Genomic DNA, 19457 nt, shown 5'->3' on the forward strand with positions numbered 1-19457 from the left:
CAGATGCTTTCCCACCTGAGCCATAGCCCCAGCCCTTTTTGTATGTGTGTGTGCTGGGGATGGAACCCAGGCCTCCAGATGCAAGATGCAAGGCAAACACTCTATCCCTGAGCTATATCCCCAGCCAGAAGTTAGGCAGTTAGGAAGCATGACGGGGAAACCTCAGTGTAAATATTCAGTTTAGATTACGCTCAGCTCTAGATAAATCTGAATCCTAAGTCTATTATTAAAGAGATGGATGTGGACTCTTGGAACAGGAGCAGCAACACCTAGAACCCAGCATGGACTTGCCATGTCAGGCAGACTAATCTTTTTCCTTATCTTCTCAGGATTATCAAGTCAGGGAAATGCTGGCAACACAGAAAATCTGGAGTCCCATAAGGTTTCTTAAAAGATTTTTTATGCTGCCTCTGCAGAGAAAATAAAGAAAAATAGGTGGATGGTTAACTTAAGTAGATGGATTGAAACTGGTTCAATGATCATATCTGACAAGAGGTAATTAATGGAGCAATGAGACCTAAGGGCTCTACAATCCTATGATAAGTCAACATGTTTATAGATGACTTGTATAAAATACACTCAAAGGTGATGGAGAAAAAGCGGGGGGGGGGGGGAGTAAATGATAGTGTTGTTAAAAAATAGCTCAACAAACTGGAACAATAAGCTGGATCTAATAAGATAAAATGCAATGTAAATACATATGAGATCCTTCCACTGAATTCAGAAAATATTTATTTGAACAAATAGGGGAAATATCTGGTTTAATCATAGCATAAATGAAAAATAAAATAGTACGTTTCCGTTTTACTTTAAATGAGTTAACAGTGTTTTAAGGCTAAAAAAAGAAACTATTGCATAGTTGAAGTAATAGATGGGGAATGAGAATAAAAGGATCTTTATACTTCTCAATTTGTAAGTTAAAAATAGGGGTCTATACTCGATTGTGGACACTTTCATCAATGGAAAACCCAGCAGAGCATGGAGCACAGGCCAAAGAAACAAGATCAATTTGATTAATTCCTCAAGAAGTCTTCAACCCACTCCCTGTGAAAAAAAAAGAAAGAAAAAGCCAGAAGCCATGAAGCCAAGAGAAGGAGAACTGGAGTAATTGCTTTCAAATGTGTGAAAGGCTTCCAGGTGAAAAAAAGGATTCAACTCGTTCTGTGACGTTCTAGAAGTACAGTGGTCCCTTGGTATCTGCAGGGGATTGGTTCCAGGACCTCCATGGATAACAAACACTACAGATGTTCAAATCCCTTATTAAAACGGTATAGTGTTTGCAGATAACCTATGAGCATCTCTCCTGTATGCTTTAAATCATCTCTACCTTACTTGTGATTCCCACTGCAATGTCAGTATTATCTACACAGTCATCATACTGTATTGTTTAGAGATTAATGTACATATTCAATAGAGGTGCAACTTTTTTCCTGAATATTTTCAATCCCCAGTTGGTTGAGTCTGCAAATGGGAAACCCAGAGATACAGGTTAACTGTAGAACCAAATCCAGTCTTTGTTAGAAAGTTCAGTTTCAACTGCACAGCCAATCAGACACAAAAGGCAGTAGGCTCCCTCTGGTAAGAGGCACGTAGTCAGGAGGCCCAACAGAGGTCTGTGACGTGTGCAGACTCCATAAACTACAATGGGTGAATGTTTCTGGGTGGTACCATCCATTCTTCAAAAGAAAAAGAAATAAAAGAAGGTGGATGATAGTGATATACTCTGTAAGGCAACCACATGCCCTAAGGTAACTAGAAAGCCCTTCACTGGTGTGATCTGCCTAAGTGAAGGAAAGGTATATGAGTCCCCTCATCAATAAACTTGCAGAGTACTGGACAGCCACCTACCCATAAATGTAGCTTACAGGAAGACACAGAGCTAATATTTCTTGAGTGCTTACTACATGCCAAGGGGTATACTAAGTGTTTTTTCTGACTTATCTCAGCTAACCTATAACCCTAAGAAGTAGGCATTATTATTTTCTACTGAAGACGAAGAAGAAAAGGAAGGAACAGAAAAATGAAGTAAATATCCAAGATGAACAACTAATAGAAGGTGAGCTGGGATTTGAACCCAGGAAACTCAAGCCAGAATTTGTATTCTTAATTACTAGCTTGGTCTCTTCTCAGATTAATCTCCAGCAATAGCTAAGATCTCATCATATCTTAATAAACGTTTACAATTAATTTAACTTCTTCTAACTTATAAGGAGACTATTAAACTTATATACCTTGGCAGAAATCCAGTGGTCCTAGACAAGAATCTAGAATATTTGTTTTCAAACATCATTGTTCATAAGGCACGCATGGGTGCTTGTGAAGCTGCATCTTGCTTAAGCTACACCCTAGGCTTACTGTATAAAATATGAGGAAATGTGGATCGGGAATGTGTTTTTCACAAACACCTTGAGTGATCTGATGCAGGTGACCCATACCTCATGCTTTGAGAAATCTGCAATAAAAACAATCTACATCATGCAACAAAAACAAATAAAAAGTAATACACATGTGCATTTATATAGCACCTTTCTTTTACAACGCTCCAGACAGGCTCCAGGTACTGAGTTCTCCACAAAGGCCCTCGGACTGGTAGAACTGGTAGAGTGACTGCCTAGCAAGCTTGAGGCCCCGAGTTCAAACTCTGGTACCACCAAAGGGGGTAAAAAGTTCTCCCAAAAGGCCCATATGCTCAGTGGAGAATAAGCCCAGAAGGGAGCTGGGCCCAGAAGTACAGAGAAGTACATGACAAATCCTGGAAAGCTATCGATTTCTCACACTGCAATTCTTTCCCTTAAATGTTCCCAGGGAACAGAGAGAAGTCAACTTATTAATGAGCAATCTTTAGCTTCTGGCCTTGGGGTCTCTTACTTGAAATCATTGAAGACTTCTCCATCAGCCCCGAATGCAATGTCAAGGGGTGGATCTAAGGACTGCATTGCAAAGGCGATGCAGCAAATCTCCCGGATGAAGTTACTGAGGAGGCAAAAGTCAACTTCAGGAGGGAATGAGATCTTGGGGTTGACGTTCATGGCTCGGATCACATCCTGAAAAACAAAAGATGACACCACCAGGTTGGCAATCTGTGACATTCTGAGGATTCCAACATCAGTTACGACTGACGGGAGGTGGGGAAAAAGCACACGAGTAAAGATAAGCCAGGAAAACAGTGCACAGGCTGTGAGGATGTTGTCACTTACTAAGAGAGAAGGAGGAAAGAGGACACAGAGCACAAATGGCATGTTAAAAGCCAAGGGAAAACTCTAAAAAACTAATGGAAAAAACTGTTGATACCTTTTATTTATTAGGTCCTTATTTTTTTAATTCTTGGTAAGTGTATGAGGTGCCAGCATACAACACTGACTTGTTCCTAATCTACACTAACAATTAAAATAACTCCCTTTTAATGAGTGGTCAATATGTGCCAAGTCTTGTGCTAAGCACACATTGAATCCCCTCAGTAACTCTATGGAAGAGTGATCATTATCGCTCCCATTTAAATATTAGAAACTAAAGCAGAGAGAGTTTAAATAAATGTATATGGCCATACAGCAGTCAAATGGCAGATTTGGGATTCAAATCCACACTTATTTCCAAAGTCCTTGCTCTTAAGAGCTAAGATATTTATCTCCCAGTCTTAAAGATCAGTCTAGAGAATGGAACTGTAAAGCTTCCCTCATAAAATGTCTAAGAAACAGCCAATAATAACAGGTTACAAAGTAAATTGAATGTCGTTCTTTTCTTCTCTTCCATGACATAGAAGCAATGCTAAACACGGGATGGGTTCCTGAGTTACCAGTGTTTGAATGTCACTAGCTGCAAACTAGTCTCAAGAAGAGACTCAGCACTTACATTAACACTACTTTGGGAATCGTAGAGATCAAGATGACAAATGATATATTCCAAGACAGCATTCTCAAAGTCACTCGACCCCACGTAGGATGGTGTCAATGACTTCCTCACCCTGATCTTGAAATGTCTGAATGCCATTTTAGCCACATGAAACGCCTCCTGCACATGAAAACACGGCAAGTGTATCAGGTGAGAGGAGGAGGTAAAGAGGTCCAAAGAAAGGAGTTAGAAAGAAAAAATGTAACACTATATCAATCTTTGAATAACTAAATACAGAAGCTTAAAAGTATTCTAAATCTGGGAGAAAATACATCTCTCACTTTTGGAAGGTGCATAAATATATACACGACAACCCACGATCACTAATTTCAAGACAAGTGACCATTTGTTGGGGTAATTCCAAGTGCAAGAAGCAGGACAGTGCAGAGACTTGGGGCATGAGTTCTCTGCTATGGACCTGCAGCAATGTCATGTTACTACTGAAGAAATAAGAGAAAATTATCAGTCTAGTGTCTGTTATACATCCATTCAATAAACATTTATTATAGGCCTACATATAGTAGCCCTTGGGACAGTAAGCTTTTCAAGAAAGGCACGTCTTTATCCTTACACTGCTTTAACCAATTCACTGCATAATTCTTAAGTATATAAACCAGGAGTTGGCAAGCTTTTTTCTATAAAGAGCCAGATTGTAAATACTTTAGGCTTTGCAGACTACAGAGAGTCTCTGTCACATATTTTCTTACACCCTTTTAAAAATATAAAGCCAGGGCTGGTGGAGCAGCTCAAGTAGTAGAGTGCCTGCCTTGCAAGTGAGAGTCCCTGTGTTCAAACCCCAGTACTAATTATATATATATATATATAATTATATATTATAATTATATAATTATATATATATATATATATAATACCCTCTTACTGGAAGGCTGAGGTAGGAGGATCATGAGTTACAGGCTAGCCTGAGCTACATAGTGAGGACTCTGTCTCAAAAAAAAAAAAAGTTCCCAGCAGTAAGGGACTTTTAGAAACCCAAACCAGGTCCAGATGTAGTCCATAGGCCATAGTGTTTGCTGACCTCTGATATAAACGGATAAAACAGGATTTCTGGTAATTCTGCTCTCATGTTAACATTTGGTTGTTTTGAGCATTTATTCTCACAATGGACTCTTAGTATGTCATCATGGCACCACCCATAGAACAAACCCTTTCCTTTAGCAGCTAAGACCCATCATGTGCACATTTTTAATGTCCCACACTCAAGTATCCGGCCTATTGCCACTTTTAGTAACTACTAAATAGCTGTCGAATAAACAGAGAGTTAATACAATCATAACCTCTGCCTTTTCTCAGATCTTCAGGAAAACAATCAAAAGATGGCCATTTGCAAGAATGTATCAAGTGTGCTCACATGCTCATACAAGACAAAGGATACAGCGCAAATCAACTTAGTATAGTCCCATTTGAGATGGTCCTGCAACGAATGCCTGGTTAATGGGGAGTTATTGACTGTGAAAAGCAAATCACCTCCCCCGCCCCCCCTCCCCCCCGCAAATATCTGTAACGGCAAGGAAGAAAGGAGGAATGAAGGGAGGGAGGTGACACGTGATCCCCAGCTTTGAAGGTTGTACCATTCGCGCCACCGAAGCGCTGTCTCCGCCGCCCCCGCCCCCGCGGTCCCCCGGGACGTCGGGCAGGTGTCACCTACCACAGTGGCGATGTAGATGATTCGCTGCACGGTCTCGGCTTTGTCGATGCAGCGCCGCAGCAAGCCTTGCGCGTCCAGGCGGGCCTGGGAGTAGGCGTCGCTGAACCGGGACAGGAGCGCAGCCTTGCGCGCCACGCTAGACAGCTTAGCGAGGTTCGGGGACGGACTTCTGATCTTGGCGAGCGCCGAGGTGGGGCTGGCAGACCGGCTGCGGCTGCGCCCGCGACTGTGACTACGACTGTGACTGCGACTGTGGCTACGGCTGTGACTACGGCTGTCGCTGCGGCCTCCACTGCGGCCCCCGCTGCGGCCCCGGCTGCGGCTGCGACTGTGGCTGTGGCTGTGCCCGCGACTGTGGCTGCGGCCGCGGCTGTGGCTTCGGCTCCGACGGGCAGGGGTTGGAGATCGGCTCCTGGTTGACCTGTGGGTGAACGAGAATCAGCTGGGGCTGTTGTTCCTGGACTCTGGTTATTTCTTCTCTCCGATATATTCTGCAGATGGCACACAGGAGCATTACACATTTTCCCAGGCAGGGCTAGCTGCCTGGGACGACCCCGCACCCACCCCACCCCACCCCACTAGGCCTATGGGAAGGCCTTTGTCCCCAGAGGCCTCAAATAAGACCACAAGCAAGAAACGGTCCCCAGTCTTGGCCTAGTGAGTGAGAATTAAACGCTTTCATTCATGCACCAATCTGATTCACCCCAAGGCCAGTTTGAGCTGTTGGCCATTTTACAGATGAGGAACTTTTAATAGCTCTGAAAAGAGTAATAGGGCCATTCTGGAATAACACAGACAGCATAGGGCCAGAGTTAGAGGAGAAGTCAGATTTTGTTTTTATTTTGTTGTTTTTACCCTGAACTTGGAGTTCTAACACATCATGTAGCACCTCACACAAGGCTTGTGGTTTAAACTGAATTACCAAGTGCAAAGTAAAATAGCAGACCAACAAGGTGGAAGAAAATGGGACCCCCAAAAAACCTATGGGGCTAAAGTAGTAGGAAACAGTGTAGTGGCATGCTGATAGGCAAACTGGAGAGGTGGGAGCCCTTCTTTGTAGTGTTTGCCAATTCTCACGGTGCAAATACTCCCACCCTGCAGCAAGGTACAAACCAGCACCAGAACTGAGGGATCCCAAAACTGAAAGCTCAGGTAACATTTAGGAGAATGGGGACAGGCAGGGATTGGTGCTTTGACAACCTGAATTAGAACATGGTGGGGAGCTGGGGAGGTGTTAGAAAAAATAAGGGAAATGCAGAGATTACAAGGAGAAACTCTCTGCTTTGTCCTCACTAAACCCTGCCTTAATGGCCCGTGTTCATCTGTCCTTCAACAGAAAAAGATTTCACAAAAACACTTAACCTACAACACCATCACCAAAGTGAGATGGGAGAAGATCTCATGCAGCAAAATGGACAGCTGTCCACAGAGAAAGGATTCCTAGGCCTCATAGAAAAGAACCAAACCTCATATGACGGAAAATTTTTTCAACGTGGGTACCACCTCTTGTATGATCAATCCACACAAGCCTAGTTTCAAGCCAAAGACCCTTTGCTCATCTCTCAGCCCAGTATAGTGCTCAGGGACTAACAGTCCAGGAGTTGTTTTTTCTGTTTGGAAGGATGAAGTTAAAGAAAACAATTCCTTTACAAGCCAAAGTTTCCCAGGTTGTTGGGAGTTGGGTTTACAGTGTCATTTTACCCATCCACCCACCCTATTCAGGCTTTTCCTACTAACTCAGAAAAAAGAACCTAAATAAAATGATCTGTGAGATTTTGTCAGACCTTCCTTGATGACCAGATTTTTCAGCAGACAGGATAGCTATCTCATCCTTCAGGTTTTGGAGGTTTTTCTCATAATCAGAGCTCCTCTGGTCCGAGCTCCGCTGCTCTGCTCTGAGCTCAGATGCATGCTGCTTGCTGGAACTCTGCTTCTGGGATCTGTACTGATCTGTGCGCCTTGGCTCTGAGTTTCTGTGGCGGGCCTCCTCCTGGGCTTGAAGGGATTTAAGCCTGTACAGCAATGAAAGATGGGGGTGGGGAAGAAAGGGAAGGGAGGGAGGGAGGGAGGGAGGAGAGGAAAAGTGATTAGTAACATTAGTCTACTTAGTGTGCCACGTGGCATCAGAAAACACTGACGGAAGTACACATGCATAAACTAGCAAAGAGCAGAACTGCGAAGGTCAGGTGCCATTCCACATGGGCAGCCTTGTGGGAAAAGGTTCTCAAAGAAAGGATATTCATTCAGATCCTCCAGGAAAACTGGAGCGGACCTGTAGCCATGCTGTTCCTTACTGACCTCATCTTAACTGTACAAAACTCTGAAAACATTTGACCTTTGAAACCTAGTACCAAGCTGGTCTAGAATATAACCTCCTACCCTCACTAGTTCTTCAGTTCTTTTGAACAGATGGAATATGTAGGGGAACAGCATGGAAATTGAATGAGATCCCCAACATTTGCCAGAAGTGTGGACCTATAAAGGTAATGTAGTACAGAAACAAGCAACAAAACTTTAGAAACAGAATTGGCTTGCTCATTAAGATACAAAGAGGAACAGTCACTGCAAAACAGAAGTGACAGTTGTCAGAGAACATGCTGATGAAAATGATCTTGATGTAAGATGAGAAAGTAAGGAGTAAGATTTAGGAGGGTGTAGAGTAGCTAAAAATGTAATATGACTAAAAGCTGCATACAAATACGTAGAGAAGAGGGAAATCATAAGCACTATCATCAATAAATCTGAAGTGTAACAAATAGGCAATAAGAAGTAAAATGATGAAGGGGAAAATAGAAGTGGGAAATGTGTTCCAAGCTAAGATTTATGGGTATTCCTGAAGAAGTCAGAACAACCAGGACACATGTGAAAACAATCAAAAGGTGTGTGTGCATCTATGTGTCTGTGTATGTATAAAATATATTTCCCATTTGCTCCTTTGTTTTTTTCAGGAGGAGAAGAAATCAAACTTAAGATCAAGAAAGGTATAGCCTTAAAATTTCTGTGTTCATTTTCCCTTTGAAGAAATTGATCTTCAGGAAATAATATGAAATCCAAATTAAGACTTTCCAGAAAATCATCCCAATGTTGTTTCTAATGTTAAAAAACAATATCCAAGTAGTATCCAGCATGAGGAAAATACCTAAATGATGGAAAATGATGAACCTACTTGAAATTAAGTTCTGCAGTATTTTTTTCTTAATGATAGAGGAAAACAATGTTAGATGAAAAGAAAAGGTCCGAAGTTTATACTTACATACTTTATTCTGTATTCTTAACTCTTTCAATATATTAATTAGAAGAAATATCAAATGGTAACAGAAACCTTTTAAGAAGGTTTTAAAATTCCTTTATAGTATGTTATATTTTGAAATTGTCTATAGTAGATAAAAATATTTTTGTAATAAGAAAAATACATAACACATTAAATAAAATACTGCTGTCTTTTCTCTTTAATTATGAACAGATTCTTTTATACTGTAATGGAGTACCAAAAAAGCTGAAGTCAACAATCCATCAGCAGGCTACAATAATCCTATTGTTTTTTTTCCTTACTGCTTTTTTAGCTGATTTATTTCCTCCTCTGCAGCCAAGAGGGATATAGTTGATCTGTTCTTGGTTTCTTCAAGAGTCTTTCCACTTGCAGCCAGACTGTAAGAGAAATTAGTAACCAAAAACAGATTTTTTTCAAAATTGGTAGACTTTCCAAATCAAGGCTTAGGTTCTCTCAGAACTTTTGGCATATAATGTATCTTCAACATAAACAAAATCAAATTACAAGACATCTGGACTCAATCAGATAACACTGCCAATATTATTGTGGACTTGCATGCAAAAACATGCTAGCATCCTTTCCTCAATGTCAAACACAAAGCAATTAACAGAGCTACTGCCCCTAGAAGATTATGTAATAACTTTTTAGATAGAACACAGAGGACAAAGAAACTTCTTCAATTCCTCCTTTTCACCCTCCTAATTTATCTACTCTAGGTGCATCCAATCCCCAGGTTGCCTCTTTCTATAAAAATCTCCATTTTTCTACAATATACCATTGTATAGGTTCTCATTGTGGAGCTGCATTTTACTTATTTGTCCAAGACTTTCTAAATGTAAAAAAATGTATGTGCCCATCTTTGAAGAAAGTCCTCCAGAATCACACTTGAGTCCCAGACATTTCATGTCTTTGTGAAGCCTCTGATTTCTACCACAAACTAAGCACAATTTCCCTAGTAGTCAACGTAGTGCAGTCATTGTTAGCATCAAGGAGTCTCTTCACTTTACAAATCAATAAATCATACTCTTTCTTTAGATCTATCTTAATGTAAACATACATGGGAGTGGGATGGATGACACTGGGTGAAGATCACTGCCTCTCAAGGAAGCTGCCCTAGCACACCCTTCTCTGACCTGTCTCCCTGGAAGATCCAGGCTCTTTCATCACAGTAGTTCTCAGGCTAAGCATGAAATTCCTTTAGGTGGAAGAATAATGGAAAGTAAAATACTGAGATCCTTTTTGGGATCTTTAAATCCCCTAAAGTTCATGTGTTGAAGGTTTGGTCCCTAGCTAGAGGCACTATTGGGAGATGGTGGGAGCATCAGAAGGTGGGGCTTGTGGAAGATATAGGCATTGGGAGCCTGCACTTGAGAGAACATATGCCATCATAATACTATTTCCTCTCTCTCTCTCTCTCTTCTCTTCCCCCTTCACTCCCTCCCAGCCACCACAAAGTGAGGAGCTTTGTTTTACACAGACTCCCCACCACACTGTTTGGCCTCACCACAGACCCAAAGTAAAAAGGCAAGTGACCATGAACTGAAAACTCTGAAACTGTGAACCAAAATAAATCTTTCCTCATTTTAAGTTGTTTGCCTCAGGTATTTTTGTCACAGTGATGGGAATATGACAACACAGATCCTCACCTGGAAAGTAAAACACACTGAGAAATAATGGGAAAATAGAATCCTTATCAGTCCCAAAGATCCAAGCCAATCAGACACTCACCCAAAATTCTATCCCACCCCCTCCTCTACCACCAGTCCACATGCCACCTGACACCCTTCTCATTTATCTCATTGCATTCACATTATAAATGGCTGAGGGCAAAATTTTATTTTATTCATCTCTATCCCTGGTAACTAAAACAGTGCCTGTTACACAGCTCTTTCTTTAAAAATTAACAAATGAATGAAAAAAAAGTTGAAATTCTAAAAGAAAACCAAAGTATCAATGACTTCACAATACGGCAATTGAAGGTTGAAGGGAAATTAGTGTGATTTAATTCAAATGTGAAAATGTTACAGGTTATACAAAGTAAAAATGGGAAAATGAACACTTTTTTCAAGAGAAAACTGTATAAAATGAAAAGTGGCAAAGAAAATGCACCAAGAAAGGAAGGAAAGTACAAACAGGAATAAAAAAATTTTGGTTTTATTCCCAAGACATAGCATACCTGTGTGAGCACAAATACAAAAAAACACATGCTAATTTCAAATGCCTGGTTGACATACAGAGAAAAGGAAGATAAGTATACTTATGTACCAAGAATTATACTCATCAGGTTAACATATTTTATTTAAAAGTTTTGTTATGGACTTATTCATTCACTGAGCAAATTACTGAGAACTTACTACGAGCCAGGCAGGTGCTCTGCAGTGAAGTCACAAGAATGTCAAAATGGCCACGTGACAGGCGACACTTTGGATCGTCCAGTCTAGTGGGGAGATGCACCATAAATATGCAAGCAGGGCCATTTTTAACATTCCCAGTTGTAATTAAGTGTTGGTATGGGGAAAACAGATCACTGTGAAAGAGAATTAAAGAAGGAGAGAATACCTTTTGATGTAGGATGGTCATAGACTCCAGGAGTCACATTCAAGTTGAGACTTGAAACATAATAAATAGCCAACCATACAAAGAGCCAGTGGCTGGCTGGAAAGTTGTTTCAGGCCAATGGAAGAGCCCAGGCAAAGGCCTCAAGGTGAGGAAGTAGACAGTGATTGGACCAAAGACTGGCTTGAGATGAGACTGGAGCAGAGGCAGGTCCTGACTGGGCAGGGCACTGGGAACCCTGGTAAGGAATCTTTATTTTCTCAAGTATAAAAGGAAAATATTAATACTTTTCAAGCCAAGGATTTGCATTATAGAATAAGAGCTACTATATATATTTTTTCTGTGGGGAAAATGAATTATAGTTGAATAACAATGAATGCTGGGATACTAGCTGGAAGGCAACTGTTTCAGGCAAGAGACATCAGAGGCTTGAACTAGGGAAGTGGAGGTGGAATCGGAAGAAACGGACAAAGGGACACATGTTTTGGAAGTAGACTCAACTGGACATTCTAGAAGATTGCATATAAAGGATGGAAAAGCAAGATTCATAACTAGAGCCCAGGCAGAAAATCTATCAGGCTTCACCTGTCTGGGATTTCATTAAACCTGGGCAGATCTGTCATCTTTAGGCCTGTATTACTGGAATTTGCACCTTGGAAACTGAGTAAGAATGGAACTAGTGTTCACAGAGTAAGGCAGGGGGGGGTCCCTCCTTGGGAAGGCCATTCATTCCACTGTAGGCAGGGCCCTGACCATAAAGAGCCAGGCAACATGAGAGAGGGAAGAGGGAGCTGGCTACCATAAATTGGGGAACAGACTCAATCATTTGAGGTACCTTAAATAGAGGTATTTTATTTAACAGATAGGTTAAAACAAAACCAGAAAAAAACAGCAAACTGCATCATGTATGCAACTTCCAAATAGTTCTGGGAAGAAAAGTATGTATAGACATATGGCACACACAGAAATGATAAAGCAAATAGGACAAAAATTACATGAAAGGGTATATAGGTTTTCTTACTACTATTCTTGCAAATGTTCTATGTTTAAAATAATTTCCAAATAAAATAAAAGGTTTTTTAAAAAGCATGCTTTCACCCAGTTTCTTAGATTCTGGTGAGCCTTATAGGTAACATCAGATCCATATACCAAGAAAAGGAAGTGGTAAATCCTGATTCTTTTCTGTTCTGACAGCAAGAACCAGCAAATTCTAAATCCCTGCCTTACAACCAAAGGCAAAGGGAGGGCCCTCACCACCTGCAGCAGTTGCAAGCTAATGTTCCAGGAAACCTAATCAGACAACTCCTAACTCAGGGCCGATCAGTGTAAAACAATGGTGCCCAGGTGGACCCAAGGCCAGCCCAAACTAAGAAGGCAGAACAAGACCCACAACAACTCATCTGCAGCACCAGTAGAGCAGGCAAGCTCCCCTCTCCTCTAGATGCCAATCTAAGGAAAGACAAGAGAAAAAGAGGAGTCCCAGTGAGAGGGCAAGACCAGATCAAAGGGAAATTTGCCTTTGGAATTTACATCCTCACTCAACACAAAGGGGATGACAATAAACCAGGAAAGACCATAGAAGTTGTGAATTTAAGGACTGGTTGATGTGATTGAAACACATTAGAGATATTACACTTTTTGCATGTTACAGATGGACATTTTTGTTGCTGTAGTTATGTCACTGCTCACTGACTGTGATTCCAACGAGAAAACTGGATAGCTGTGTGGAGGTACAAGCACATACAAAGGAAATGAATGAGTAAAACAAACAAAATGTTGATGAGAGATAAGTAACAAGTGAATTTCATCTTTACATTTCTATTTGTTGTCTGCATTTGAGAAGGAAATTGTATTCTTTTTATTATTGAGAAAAACTGAATCAATAGATATTTTCCTTGTGGGGAAAAGAAAGGAAAGCTCATGAGAGAACAAGGCAGAGTGCCACACACTATTCCATCACCAGCATGAACATTTCCCTGTTTAATTACAACAGATGTCCTTGCTGCCCCGTTCTTGTCCATGATGCTGTGGCAGCAAAACACCTTACTGATGGGTTTTGTTAAGTAAGTTGAACGCAGTTGCATACGTATTTGTCTATCTTCCTCAGTTTTAAACCCAAAGCCTGGGATTTTCTTTGCAGTGATTCCCTAAGCTTGCTACCCTGACTTTGCCCCAAGCATGCATCTGATATCTGTTCTTGCCTGGCATTGCTTACCTTTTTAAATTCATTTTTATACCTAATAGTTATTCCCAAATCTTGACTTGTCCATATAAAAAGAAACAAAAACCTCTGACTTTCTCAGGCATAAATAGGCCCTTAAAAGACAACAAAAGATGGATGCTAATGCTTAATTGTCCTCTTTCTCTCATCTTTCTTCTAACAATCTTTACTTATTTATGAATATAATTTGATAGTGGGCCTACAGAGAAGCAGCTCCACAGATGGGTATGAGGGACCAAAGATCATAGAGTAACATAGATATTCAGTCCCCATATTCAAGACACTGACTCCCATCTCTGTCTGTCTGTCTTGTCTCTCTCTCTCTCAACACACACACACACACACACATTACTTATTTGCAAATGCCCACATTTTATACAAACCATTATTCTCCTTCCAAATTTAAAACAATTAAATTTAGAACAATTCTTTTGGGAAAAAAATAACTTGCATTCCTCTTACTCGTCTTGAACCTTGTTGAGCTGGTTACGAGTTGAGTTCACGTCACTGTCTAATAGGTCTTCATCCCGAAAATTACTGTCTTTTTGTCTCTCCCTATCAAATGTGTCCTGGAAAGATACACAAATCAAAAAAATAGTTACGAGTACATGAAATGACTTGGATGGATTACAAAAATGTTGAACTGAGTAAAAGAATTCAGACACAAAAGAACATATAATATATGATCCCATTTCCATAAAGTTCTGGAGCAAAATTAGTCTAGAATGGTAGAAATCAAAAGTCTGTCTACCTGGGAGTGGCACAAATAGTGCTCTGGAGTGATGGAAATGTTTTATGTAAGGGTGTAGGTTTTATGGATTTATTCATTTGTCAAAATTCATGAACCTGTGAGTTTCACTGTTATGCAAATTATACCTTGATTTAAAAAAAAGACTTTGAAACATCATCCTAAATCTCTATACCCAGAACCACACCCACAGGGAGTGAAAATCTGAGAAACATCCAAAAATTAACAGGGCAAAATAACTTCTTCATGACAACTGGTATCTACAGAGTCCTTACTCTCTGCCAGGTCATCTGCAAGTTTTTCTGCACCCTTATTGCATTCAGTTCTCACAATGAACCTATTATTAGATAAATAAAATCATTGACCCCATTCAGCCAGTAAGGAAATTGAGACATAAAAAGCTGAACACCTACCTGGGGCCATGGGTCTAGTTTTCTGCCCAGTGATCTCCAAGCAGGAATCTTGTAAGACCCTCTTGCTTAGAAACATCTGCTCTAAATGCTTCTGTTTTAGAAGGGATTTTATGTAAATCAGTTTAAACATTTGAAAGCAAAGTTTCTGACTGCTATGGTTTAGATGTGGTTTGAGGGTGTACTCTAAGCACTTGTGTGTTGCCAGTTTAGTCACCAATGTGGCAAGGTGAGAGAGGATGTGGAACCTTTAAGAGTTGGGGAGTAATTAGGTCACCGAGGGCACTGTCCTGGAAGGAACTGATGCAGTGATTGTGGGACTCTGGTCAGCTCTTAAAAGAGGGCTGTAATAAAAGAGCAAACCTGGCTTCTCCCAGCACTCTGGCCTCTTATCTTGCCATGTGACCCCTCCCTTCTACATGTACTTCTGCCAGTATGATGCCATCACTGCTGAGGTCCCCACTAGAGCCAGCAACATGCTGTTGGGACTTTCTTTCAGCCTCCAAAACTATGAGCCACATAAACCTAGCCTCGGGTATTTTGTTGCGGCAACAGGAAATGGGCTAATATATTGATGTTCTGCTTACTCAGTATAACAATGCTTAAGCAAGCCATGTATTGTATTTCTAGTCTGGTCTCCAACTGTTTGAAAGCTGACCCTGTTCCATGGAATCTAACAGTATGAATCCCAAACTATGACCTTTTTTTGCTAAGTTTTCTTCTTATGTTTAAAGGTCCACTTTTAGTGCACTGTTTCAGAAAGTCAGGAGTCAGGGCTGGGGAAGTAGCTCATTGATACACTGCTTGCCTAGCATGCACAAGGCCCTGGATGTGATTCCCCAGCACCACCAAAGGAAAAAGAAAGAGACAGTCAAGGGTCATCATTTAGCATCCCTACCTGTAGCGAGGGGACCTTGCTGTCAATAGGTTTTCCCACAGAAGCAGAAGTAAAAGAAGCCTCCAGCCAAGGCAAAAGACGCAACTTGATGGTTTCCACACCCTCATTATGTCCTCCTAAAAGAGTGCACAGATCAGGTCAGTGAGCTTGGTCAGAGGATAGATGAAAAAAACACGGAGTGGGGGGCGGATAGGGAGGCAGAGAGGGAGGGAGGGAGGAAGGAAGGGAGGGAGGGACGAAGATAGGGAAGCACAAGCAGCTCTCACCTTCTTGGGCTGCTGTCGTGAGGATCCCAAAAAGTTGTCCCTGCACTTTGGCAACTTGTTCAATGAGCTCAAGGCAATAATTTAGGTTGTCATCACATGTGTTATTCTGTAAAGCCAAAACAGCAGATATCAGTGCAACAATTTCGTTCTGCTTGATCCAGGGGCTGCCTGGCTTGGGCATGGTCACCAGGATCTATTCCCCTTTACCCTGGAAATCTCTTTCCCCAGCTGGCCATGAGATTGAGTTCAGTTCATGATTGAGAAATGATATGTCCCTGGGCTGGCCAAAAAGAAAACCTCCTGAGAAATTCCCTTTTTTTTCCCCATCTACCAGCCAAATGTAAAGGAACCAGAAGAAAACTTCAAGGGCAGCAGGGGTGGTGAAGCCCCCAGATTTGTAAGATTACTGAACAAACACTTACACTGAACTGCTACATGACTAAGAAAGTAGGTATTTAAGCCACTGAGATCTGGGGGCTACTTTGGATGGCAATAATCCTACTCAGTAGAAACTTGAAAAAAAAATCCTCTTATAAAGTGAATAGACCTTTTGTAACACAATACAAATTGCTGTCTCATCTGTTTTATTGGTTCTTCTCCTCTACATAAATCCAATTTTTATATCTAAGACAAAAGAGAGCACTACTTCTTTAACAGCAAGAAGGTACTGATGAGTTGAGGATATAACCCACCAGTTGTATGATCTTATCACCAGTGTGATAAGATAAACAGATGACACACAACAACTGTGGACAGACAGAGGAGTGGACAGGTAGTGGGATAACAAGTCCTATTGGACAGGTGAGCATCAGGTCCACTGGAGAGCCCACTGTCTTAAAAAGTCAGGGAAGGCTTCCAAGAGGAGGTGAAATTGAGCTGAGAAGACATTAGGTAGACCATCAGGGGATACAGGTGGCCCAGTGACTGTGGAACCTTTTAAGTAATGAGAACAGACCATGGGAAAGTCAAGAACTGGACCTTTTAGCTATCATTCTGCTTGATCATTTTTTAGTGATATTTTATCACTTCATTTGCTAAACCTCTAATTGATTCCAACAGTAAAAGAAGGAAGGTAACTGTAAGCAACAATTAAATCGCATGAGTGTAAAAATGCATAGATTATATGTCCCCTCAAGTCACAACGAGGCAGTGGCCATCGGCGTCATTTTGGACACCACAAATCTCAGAATAGGAAGGAAGGTATAAGGAGGATAGTAACTCCAGAGGATAGAAGCAGAAGTTTACAAGGAAAATGCATATCTGTGTCACCTAGGGAAATGGTCTACATAAGCAGAAACCCCTTTGAGAATGGAGATGATGCCTGTCTGGCTCCTTCCATTCCCAGCTCTGCATTCTGTAGTGTCCGTTTATCCAAACAGATGGATGAGGGACAATGAGATGACTCACCCACCTTGTTTTCATTACATCCTTCCCATATGCCAGCTATGATTAGTGCTTTATACATATCAACTCAGTTAATCCTTGCAACAGTATATTTTAAGGTAAAAGAACTATTATTATTGTTCCCATTTTTCAGATGAGAAAACTGAGGTGCAGAGAGGTTAAGTAACTTGCCCAACACTATCCAGCTAATAAATTGTCCGAGCTGAGACTGGAACCCAGGCAGTCTGGTTCCAGAGCCCATTCTCTTGACTACTAACTTATACTGACTTTTCTACTGGGGTTAGCATTGGGGGTAAAAGGAGGACTGGACAGTGTGACAGAGTGAATAGGGAAGGCAGTCAGGGTCCTCTGAGGAAGGACACTTGAACCATATCCTGGATGATTCAGGGATGCAAACCACAAGAAAAGAGCATGCCAGACAGTGGGAGCAGCAAGGGTAAAGGCCTTGGAGCAGGAACAAGAGTGGAAACCTTGAGGAACAAAGGCAGGTGGATGTGGCAGAAGCACGGGTCAGAGAGGACAGGTCTGGGAGAGTCTTGCAGGACTCTTGGCTTACAACTGAGAGGACAGCTGGTTTATTTTTCATGCTTGATAAACAGTACTGGCGACTTGCTCTGCTGTAACCCTGATTTCTCTTATAGCCATTTTTGACTCCATCTCATCCTTCTATCCTTTCCTCTCCCCAAAAACCTGAGTTGTGTTTAAAAAGTGACTTTATCTTGTGATCCTGCACAAGTTACTTAACCTCTCTGAGTCTATTTCTTCTTCCAAACAATGGACAATGAAGCCCTGCAGAGTGTTAGGAGATTTAAACAAAACAATGCATGTCAGCCCTTCAGAGACAGAAGGTATTAAACAATTGGCAGCTATGAGGTGGTGTTCAGCATCAAAAGGAGTCAGGGTTTAAGAATCAGGCAGCCCCTGGGTTGGGCATGGTGGTACACAGCTATAATCCCAGATATGTGGGAGGTGGAAGTAGGAGGATCACAGTCCAAGGTGGACCTGGTCAAAAGTGAGAGGCCCTATCTGAAAAACAAACTACAGCAAAAAGGTTTGGGGGTATGTGGCTTAAGTGGTAGACCACTTGTCCAGCAAGTTGAAGGCCCTGAGTTCAAACCCCAGTACTATAAAAAAAAAAAATGAGGCAGACCTACATTCTGCTTTCCCTTAGAAAAGACATCAACATAGGAGGCTCCACTTCCTCATTAGGAGGTGGTTGAGCTTGCAAGCTAAATCAAGTGCAGAACCTAGCATGAAGAAGACACACAATAATCAGAAGCATTACTGTGGCAGCAGGACTCCTGCATCTTGCCCAGGGCCTGGTGCATAGTGGGTATCCAAAGGCATGTTTGTGTACACAACTTAAACATCAGAATAGGATATACTTTGTCATATCATTGTACTCCCAAGACATGTCACAACATGCCACATCTCACACAAAGCATCGTCAAGGCACACAAGTTGCAAGAAGGCCACACTGTCTGACTAAACCTAAGCCCACACAAGGTAAACAGCACAAAGACATGAGCCAAGGGCACCGTGCCCAGAACACAGGCTCTCCTGGTCCACTCACTCACAAATCACCGAGTTCCTAATACAGCAGAGTACACTATACGCATATATGGAAGTTTCACGATGAAACCCCTTTGTACAATTAATACGTGCTATTAATTGTACAAAGGGGTTTAAAAAGAAATGAGAGGTAAGAAAAAAGAAGTCAAATACTCAGGAATACAATTTCCAGCATTAGAATCATAAAGAATATGTATTCTTTTAAAGCTACTAACCTCTGTACAACGCCTATGGACTACTAGCCTCCTTTAGGAACCACAAGAGCTATGAAAATACTGAGCTTTGGTCAGAGGCAGAATTCTCTGGATTGCATGAACACCTTCTGCAATTGCAGGTTTTTCTGCAACAAAGTTCTCTTGAGATCTTCCCTAAACACATCCCAGAAGATGCTTTTCTCATACACATAAGAAACAATGGGAGCTTAATATTAAGAGCAGTAGCAATTCGAGGCGGAAGGTTTTTGAGAGCAATTTACAAGACAGAATCTTAATGAACCCACCTGTGAGGCAGTGGAGGGCAGGGAAAGGCCCAGGTTTCTGATTTGAGTCACAGGGGAC

General features: G+C 41.4%; 1 protein-coding gene across 5 annotated transcripts in view; it reads right to left on the reverse strand.

The window, feature by feature from the left end:
* The window catches only part of Spata18 (spermatogenesis associated 18), a 64917-nt gene that overhangs the window by 19708 nt on the left and 25752 nt on the right, over positions 1-19457 (reverse strand). For 3 of the 5 annotated variants that reach the window (XM_074042268.1, XM_020165350.2, XM_020165349.2), the window contains 8 exons: positions 15925-16030; positions 15659-15774; positions 14065-14171; positions 9107-9202; positions 7339-7566; positions 5555-5975; positions 3850-4008; positions 2869-3044 (listed from right to left, as the gene is read on the reverse strand). In XM_074042268.1, the coding sequence (XP_073898369.1) occupies positions 2869-3044; positions 3850-4008; positions 5555-5975; positions 7339-7566; positions 9107-9202; positions 14065-14171; positions 15659-15774; positions 15925-16030 (1409 nt within the window). The remainder of the gene's footprint in view (positions 1-2868; positions 3045-3849; positions 4009-5554; positions 5976-7338; positions 7567-9106; positions 9203-14064; positions 14172-15658; positions 15775-15924; positions 16031-19457) is intronic. The other 2 variants (XM_020165351.2, XM_074042270.1) reach the window with 2 other exon arrangements.

Source organism: Castor canadensis, chromosome 9 (genome assembly GCF_047511655.1).
Source record: "Castor canadensis chromosome 9, mCasCan1.hap1v2, whole genome shotgun sequence".
NCBI lineage: Eukaryota > Metazoa > Chordata > Mammalia > Rodentia > Castoridae > Castor > Castor canadensis.